This window comes from Formica exsecta, unplaced genomic scaffold (assembly GCF_003651465.1).
Source record: "Formica exsecta isolate Colony F162 unplaced genomic scaffold, ASM365146v1 scaffold2, whole genome shotgun sequence".
Lineage (NCBI taxonomy): Eukaryota > Metazoa > Arthropoda > Insecta > Hymenoptera > Formicidae > Formica > Formica exsecta.
In genome coordinates this window covers 5,412,912-5,421,939 of record NW_021849297.1, presented here as the reverse complement: position 1 = coordinate 5,421,939, position 9,028 = coordinate 5,412,912, and the positions used below count along the sequence as shown (strand labels likewise).

General features: G+C 40.2%; 1 protein-coding gene across 5 annotated transcripts; it reads left to right on the top strand.

Annotated features, from left to right (window-relative positions):
• Nucleotides 1-275: 275 nt before the first annotated feature.
• Nucleotides 276-8,106, top strand: LOC115234315 (zinc finger protein Xfin-like). 5 transcript variants are annotated; one of them, XM_029805313.1, is made up of 8 exons: nucleotides 276-700; nucleotides 1,616-1,975; nucleotides 2,177-2,644; nucleotides 2,729-3,127; nucleotides 3,601-3,726; nucleotides 4,041-4,277; nucleotides 4,479-4,806; nucleotides 5,054-8,106. In XM_029805313.1, the coding sequence occupies exons 2-8, from the start codon at nucleotides 1,653-1,655 to the stop codon at nucleotides 6,485-6,487; spliced, it is 3,315 nt and encodes a 1,104-aa protein (XP_029661173.1). In that variant the 5' UTR covers nucleotides 276-700; nucleotides 1,616-1,652; the 3' UTR covers nucleotides 6,488-8,106. The 5 variants fall into 5 exon arrangements, with proteins under 5 accessions (XP_029661173.1, XP_029661172.1, XP_029661168.1 ...); XM_029805312.1 differs by adding an exon at nucleotides 1,064-1,213 and having other exon boundaries at nucleotides 2,177-3,127; XM_029805308.1 differs by having other exon boundaries at nucleotides 2,177-3,127.
• The last annotated feature ends 922 nt before the right edge of the window (nucleotides 8,107-9,028 follow it).

The window sequence follows — 9,028 nt, the reverse complement described above, 5'->3', positions numbered from 1 at the left end:
GATATTTGTTTTTTATTAAATATATAATTAAAAAAATAAATATATGATAATTTATTGAGTTTATTTCATGCGTTCCATCTATCTACATTCTATTACTTTTTTCAGTTTTTAACAAGCGTATTGTATTAAATTATGCTCTATTATTATTTGTGCATAGAATAAAATTAAACATCATATGTCTCTTGATTTATTCTATGCGTAATAAATAATATGCATAGAGAGAGAGAGAGAGAGAGAGACAAGTATATCTTGCCTGATAATGTCATCGAATCAAAACATTTCATAATTTTAGTTTAAGAACGCGACTTTAGGATGACGCTTTTAAAAATACGCAGAAACGAAGATCTCGTTGGATTCTCAATAAAACACGTTTTCGAAGGATAAAAAGTGTTTCCGCTGAAGTCCCTCGAAAGCGAATCTTTTTATTGGCTGACGACGAAACGTCATCGGTTGAAATCGCGGGCAGTTTTCGCGACGATTTTCCCATCTACATTGTAATCCCGCTCGTGACACACGGACGGGCGCTCGCGCGCGCGCGCGCATTCATTACGAGCCGCCGCCATTTTGTCACGTTTTATTTCTAAACGCATCCCCCACCAGATTGAAAACAACCTAAGGTCGACGCTGGACTCCCTCGATCGCGTACGGGTGTTCTTTGGTTAGGTTACTGGCTGCGTCGTAACCGTCTGGCTCTTTAACAGTAAGTAAAGTTGACGTTCCGGGGAGGCGCCGTGTCTCGCGCACCGATCTCTCGCCCCGAAAGCGCGGCGACGCCGCGTCCCCGTGGCGCGCGCGTTTTCCCCGCGATGGAGGAGAAAGGGCAAAGAGCGGCCGAGAGACGGCGGTTCCGCTCGCTCGTTCGCGACTCGTCGTCTTTGTCCTCGTCATCGTCCTCGAGAGGCACGTCGCGACACTCGTCGTCGACCCCTCGTCGTTTCCGACGTCGCGAGATACCAGCGTGTTCGCGCGCGACCGGACGACGCCACGTCTCCGACATATTTCCCTCTCATTATAACCTCTCTCCGCCACAAACGCCATATAACCTATATAATTATAACCTTAGAGCCTGAGACGTCAACACAATCGGCGACGCAACCACGACGGCCGATCAGCCAAGTTCGGGCCGTTCACTCCGATCATCGTTTGTCGTATGGTTTTACGGAAAAAGGGAGGGGGAAGAGGACACGCGGGGTTTTGCTGATAATTATTCGGTGTATGTTCGAGAATCGAATCGTTGTCCCGAAAACGTCGTTACGTGTCAGTGTCCGGGGATCGTTGATCGCGATTCCTCGACGATGGCTCGCCTTCTCTTATGATGTAATCTTGAATCCGCAGAGGATCATCCTGCTGCGCGAGATACGTCTCGAGACGAAATCGACGATTTTGCGGTAAAAATTTATACAATTGTACGCAAACGTCGAATAATAAATCACTCCATTGTGTTAAATTTGCGGGATACAATCTGTGTAACAGGTTTGTGAAACTGAAAGACTTGTTCGTGTAATGATTTTGCAAAATCAGTTATAGTTTAATATAGTTTATACGATTATGAATATCATAAGATCATGACGCAAGCTGGCGTGACACAAGTACTTACTAATCCATAATGTTGCAGTGATTTCAGTGATCAAGTAGTTTGAAGATCAAACAAAATGGACGTTGCCGGGGATCTAAATTTGCAATGGGTGGGAGACGTGGAGCTTCACGAGGAGGTGATATGCGGTCTTGAAGCACAGTTGGTTGCTTCAGAGGAGGAGGTGATAGGCGCTTGCGAGGAAGTGGCAGTGGAGGAAACCATTGAGTCTGTTCCTGATGTAGCACCTACGACAGAGTCTGAGATACTGATGGTACCTCAGACTAACGATATGGAATCTATTTATATTGTGCCACAAGATCAGGGTCATGATTATCTGAATATACAGGTGACAGAAGAAGTAATAGCCGACAATTGGGACAGACCTGGTCCAGATGATGGGTAAGTTCAATATTGATATATACATTGATACATAATTGATGCATCTCTTTAGCCAAGTCGTGTATTTATTATTTTAACAATTCGATATTTTAATCTAGGATGTCTCTATGCTCTTAAAACTTTTTGATCAAGATTCTACAGTTGACTTTTTCTTAATTTTTTCAAAGCTTGCCACAACGTAATAAATTATTCCATTTGAAGGGTCGAGATTCCAGAAACGAAGGTGGCGCATGACAATTTGCTGGAATATGATGATATGGAGATACCTTTGCCGATCGATCAAGACTCGTATCAGAACGCCCGGCCGTATCCATGCGACTTCTGCAGTCGTAGGTTCCGCAAAAAGGCAAACCTGATGAACCACATGGTGGCGCATCAGACAGATCGGCCGCATGGTTGTAACTTATGCGGAGCGCGTTATGTGCGCAAGTGCGACTTGAATAACCACCTGAAGATTCACGCATATCCGCCGTCGCGGGATGGTCTGGAGGACGAGTTGAACGACGAAGACTCTCTAGTAGCCGAAGACGAGGATGCAACGCCAAGCGGTACCAAGGGCAGGCGCAAAAAGGTGCAATCGAGTGCGCCGCGCAAGCGGAAGAGTAATACCGCCGCTGGTCTGCCGAAGCGCAACAACATTGAAGATAATATCAAGATGGAGATGGGCAAGTATGTGTATAAACCGTACGATAACTACGAGGACACGCTATCGCTACTTGAAGACGACCTGACCGATGGTGATTCTGCCCGCAGCGGCAATTACGCGTCCAGTTCGAGGTGGCAGATGGAAGAGATGTCTGTCGAGCAACAATCACCGCAGTGGCCCGTCACCGATCCGACCAAACCCTACGTCTGTCAATTCTGCGGCGTTGGCTTCGCTAGGGAAAAGGCGCTGGCCTCACACGCGCGTGTTCATGGTGGCGACAGTCCGTTTGAATGCACTTCGTGCGGCGAGATGTTCTGGGACGTCGGCACTCTGCGAGAACATGTGCGCGTCAAACATGGCGGCACTATCCCGCAGCAAACATCCGATGCGGAGGAATATGACAACGATGCCACTTATACAGGCGACACCGAAAGATTCGGCGAGTTTTATTGCAACACCTGCGGGGTACCGTTTCATCGTTTGGATCTGCTCAAACGCCATCAAAAGTAAGAGATCTAATAATTATCACTTTTTAAATGCAATGGTTTGGATATGAGACGGAAATAATTTTTGTATAAAAATAAATTATCTCACACACACACACACACACATACGCACGCGCAGAGTAATTAAAGATTTATAGATTTAAGAAAGATAACATTTTAATGGAATTATATTTAAAGCTTACTACTTTAACAGTTTCAATTAAGCGTCACCACATGATACTTAATTGAAACTATTAAAGAATTATATAAATGAAACTTTTCTCGAAATTTAAAAATATTGAGTTTTTTTGAAATAGATCTTTTTACATATTGTACATAAATTTTAATAATTTATTATAGTTAAAATATTTTTAAAAAATACTAATTATTTGTGTATATATAAATTTACACATAGTTTTAATAATTTTAAAATGTATATTGCGAGTATTAATATCAGCAATCTGTTTATGTAAAATTTGATATCGTGTATATAGAGCTCATATCAAGCAAGAAGTGGACACAATGGAGGGTTCCAGTCAGCATCACGTATGCAATGTTTGCGGAGAATGGTTTGAGGAGGCATTAGCATTATTGGCACATGCAGAACTTCATGCTTCAAGGTATAGAACACTCTTGTAACTTTAATTATCTAGCAATCGACATAATCGCGAAAATAGTATTCAATTTTATCTAATTAATAGTAATATTCTGTCAACAAAATTTTCATTTATCAAGCTCCAGAAAGAGAGAGAGAGAGAGAGAGACAAAAAGAAAGAAAATATTGATGATAAATGAAATATATTGCAATAACATATGTTGATCGTATACGAAGCAACTCGGGCTCTCCCGTTTCGAATGAATTCGTAGCGCGGTAGGCGTATATATACATATATACTTATCTAATATCTATTATCTAATCTTTATTTAAAACAAGATCTCCTAGTCGCCGTTGTCTGTTGTGCGGGGCGAGATGCCGCGACGAAGCTGAAGTTGCAGAACACGTGCAGCAAAACCACGCTGAGGACGCGCCGCCGAACACGTGTACGTTATGCGGAAAAACATGCAAGGACAAACGCAGCTTATTGAAACACTCGTGGGTGCACAATGTCGACAAGACTTTCAGTTGTACAAAGTGTGCAAAACGCTTTCACAGTAAAGCTAGATTGCGAAGGTAACTGTAATAAATATGACAAAATTTTTGCTGCTTTTTCTGGACATATACATTTACGTCGTATTATATTCCATAATAGTGTGTGTACAGCCAAAGACATATATGTAATATCTTATCTGTAAATCTTTAATTCTTTATCTTAAATAAGATTCTTCGCACTTTATATAAATAATCACGGACAAATAATTGTGTTATGTGCAGACATATGGTATCTCATCGTAACAAAATGGTAGCTTGTGATGAATGTGGAGAAGAATTCCCCGATGGAAGAGCTCTTGTGAGTCACCGTCATTCACATAACAAAGAACTGGGCGGCCGTTCGTTTCCATGTCGCGAATGTGGCAAAACCTTTGGAAGTCGCAGCTCGCAACAGATCCACATACGTATTCATACGGGTGAGAGACCTTACGGCTGCCGGTTCTGTTGGAAGGCCTTCGCCGACGGCGGTACGTTGAGAAAACACGAGCGCATCCACACCGGCGAGAAACCATACGAATGCGCAATCTGTTCTCGGGCTTTTAATCAGAGAGTAAGTTTATTGTTAGAGTGTACAAAAATGTAAACGGAAAAGCTTAAATAAATTGTAATCTAGCGATAACGTCATGTCATTTTAAACGATATTAAAATTTTTGAAATAGAACATTAGAATAATGTTAAATCGCATTCTTTAAATATTTTATGTTTAATGCACATTAAGAAAGAAGTTTTTCCGTTAAAAGATATTTTGAGTAGAATAAATAATCGAAGCTCTAAATTTCATATCCTGTTCAACATAGGTGGTTCTGCGGGAACACGTTCGCGCTCATCATTCCGGCCCGGATCCAAAATGCGTGGGCAGTGTGACGCCGTTTTTATGCAAGGTATGCGGCATGTCATACGGTACGTCTGAGGAAATAGTGGCGCACATAGTACAGCACTGCGACGACAATACTGCGTTAAGTCGCCAGCCGCAGACCGGACCACGCAAGTATAAGAGGAGACGCAAGTTAAAGCCACACGAGACGAACACAGTGGTACGTAAGAACGAGTTTTCATACGACATGATGGAAAGCACTACTGGCGGCGGTGGCAGCATTGGTGGTGGCGGCGGTTCCGACTCGGAGGACAACACGAAGCGAAAACTTGGCAAGAAAAACAAGCAACATCGGTCGAATGTCGAGGAAGGTTACCAGAATGTACTGAAAAGCTTCGAAAGCTCGCTACAAAATATAAACTCGATCGTGAGCAACTCCAAATTGAACGCATCCAAATCGAAACTTTCGAAGAAGAAACTGCGCAAGGAGGACAAGAAGGAGACGCAATCGTCGAACCAATCGGGCCGGCCGAAGATGATACACACGCAAAAGACACGGGTGCCGGTGGAAGTGGGTAGCGATGGGGCGAAGAAAGGCCAGAAGACGAAGACGATGGTAACGCGGACGCCGAAGGTGATGCCAAACGAGCACAAGTCTGGTATTTTCCCTGGCGGTGAAAGGAATCGACCGCGTACCAAAAACGTCAGTTACCATATCGAGGGTAAACTGCAGGTCACACCGGCAACATTCTCGACAAAACCGATAAAGGAGGACGTGTCAACGCAGCAGCAACAGCAGCAGTTGTTGGTGAACATTAAGCAAGAACCAGGCGTACCAAAGGCTACCAGCGACAGTCGCAGGAACAACAATGGCAATATTCTTGCCCTTGGCAAGAATCAAGAATCGTCGATCAAGAAGAGGTCGTCGACCACCTTGAAGAGATCCAAGAGGCAGAAAACGATAGTGAAGCAGGAATTGAACGAGACAGTCGAGCCGGATGCGGAAGAGCAGCAGCAGCATTTGCAGCTACGGAACAACAATAATAATAATAATAACATGGAGAACAGCGGCGATCCATCACGACTAATGGAGCACACGGTGGACGGCAGTAATCTGGAAGTTGCTTTTGAGGCGAGCGTTGTCACCGCTCAGGAAGAGGACCAGGATGAGGAAGAAAGCATATTGCCGCATGATGCGACCGAAGAGATGGACAACGTGGACAACAGCGTTAAACTCAGTGTGAAGGTGGAATCGGCGCCGCAGCCGAGGATGCTCGCTGTGCACAGTGTTATCACACCAGTGGATGATGTCCCGGAGACAATAATACCGGACGCGGTGGAGTACACGTGCGAGATGTGCGCTGCGGTGTTTTCCAGTCGTGCTGAGTTATTGGTGCATGTGCCGATACATATTTGATTTAATAATTTATCCGAGCCGGAAAGCGGCGCGGAAGTTTGTTCTACTTCTTTAAGCATATTAGTTTAATCAAATCGAATATTTCTTTATCACGGTCGATGAGGTTTGTTGTTTCGCAGGAGACGACGATCGTTGATCCTCGCCTCTATCACCACTACCATACTCACTATCATCATTTCTCCTTCCCAATTATCCCATCTTTCTCGTTTTTTGTTCTGCTAAGGGTCATGATTCAATCATCTATACTTATCGTTCTATCGAATGCACTCGAATTTTCGCGTTTCGCGCATTAGAGGATTTATCGGCCATTGTTTAATTTTTATCATCAATTTGTGATATGTTTCTCTTGTATTATATATTCTTCGCGAATATTCAAGTTTCAACTTTGATGTTTGAGTAGATACAGATAACTGATTATACCAAACTATTAATGACGGAATGAACATGAGGTGCATATGTGATATCGTGAAATGCTATATATCACTATATCATATATCGTGATATATGACATATGAGAAGTATTGTATTTCCTTTAAACGAAAACACATTTATCCCACATTGTATCCGACATGTGGATGTCAGTTTTTGTATTATCGGAATTTCTATCTGGTCTAGAATTTGTAATATTGAAACGTGACGTGACAAGATTATAGTTCTACGATTTTCTACATGAGAAGTGCTATGACACGAATTGAATCGAGAAGTAAAATATGGAATATGCAGATATGAAAACTATGCAATTCTTTTTGTACGTACAATACGATACTAATACGAAAAGTAGAATTCTTAACATTGATATGTGTGCGAGTACATCGACTAGAATGGACGGTTAATTTATTTTAATAATGAGCGAACAGAGGCAAGGAGTAAAGTGTTGAATTTCCGTCGCGGGCCACCTTTATTTTAGTACTTGTGAATTTCAATTGCAATTTAGGATTTTCCGCGGTGAAATCTTTATTGTAATTATAAGTCTGTTATTCTATTAATTATGACGTTTGCTTCTCTATTTTTCTAGAGGAGAAAAAAAGATGAAAATTAATTGAAAAAAATATTTATTTGTTACCACCAAGTAATTATGATAATGACGCGAAAGATGTCGCGAAACTTGAGAGATGATTGTATGAACGCAGGAAATTCCAGATGATTAACAGTGACTATGTAAAAATCGTTAAAAACGTGAATTGCTCTCAAGAATTAATAACTGTATAGCATTGCACGTAGGGTATTTGTATGAATGTCAGTTTTTATTTTTAGCACATAATTTTAGTTTATATACGATTATTTATATCGTGACCAGTGACCATGATCGGCCCATTGAATGAGATGCGATATGATAATATTATGATATTATTACGCGTATTGTTAGAGTACGAACAGAAAGATGGAGATAATCAATTCTAAGCACTGTCTCGAACACTAAAGCAATCGCCGCGAAATATCCACAAATTTAATAAAATTGAATTTTCTTTATATCTTTGGACACGTTGAATTTTACAAAATTAACAACTTCGTGTTCTCTTGTACATAAAATTTAGTTACGCTCTTAAGTTTTTTTGATATATATTATAAGAAAACCGATATCACACATATATACATATTATATATACATATATATATATATACATGATATATACATATATACATATATATATATATATATATATGTTTCCATTTGCGTGAATGTCTAACAATTTGAACGCAAAAAGCTAATGATCTATTGGTTTTTTTTTTTTTTATTGGATACTTTTTCTTGATTTTCCACTGTTAAGCTTTATTCCGATTTAAATATAAGTAGCATATATAATTGGGATTAATGTAGGAGAGATTTTTTAATGCATAAACGCGTTTTTAAGTTACCGCCTTTCACATCCACCTCTGTCAATTGCAAAGACTTTATCTTTCTCACGTACACATTACACGAGTTGACGTTGCTTTTGTCACTTATCGAAAGCACTCAGTTTTATTTATTTATTTTTTTTTGTAATTGTGATTCTAAAATTATTTTAAAATTACAATCACACACATATACAATTAAATTATTATAAAGTTACTCTAAAATTACAATTTCTGGGACAAGTATGATATATATGAATCATTATTTTTCAAAAATGTACCCAATTCCTTTGCGAGATAATTAGCCGACGAAGAATATATCGGATTCAACACTTTATGCACGCTCTTGCCATGACTTCGAATTTTTCAAATTATTTAGATAACACTATTATCTCGCTAACGACATTTTTACTAACATACGTGTCCTTACGATTACAGTAAATATATTTAGCTATCAAAAGTAAAAATTTTGTATCGCACCGATAACTTTAGCGTTAGTAGAAAAGAAGGAAAATACATACATTGCATATTTACGTTACAGTAGAATGGTCGTAGAACTTCCTGAATGTTTAAAAAGAAAGAAAGAACAATACTCGAAGGAATGCTCATCTAAACGCTGACGTGTATATTCTAGACGGACATTTGTATTCATACTTGCACGGCGTTAATTAAGGCAACCAATCAAAAAAAAAAAAAAAAAAAAAAAAT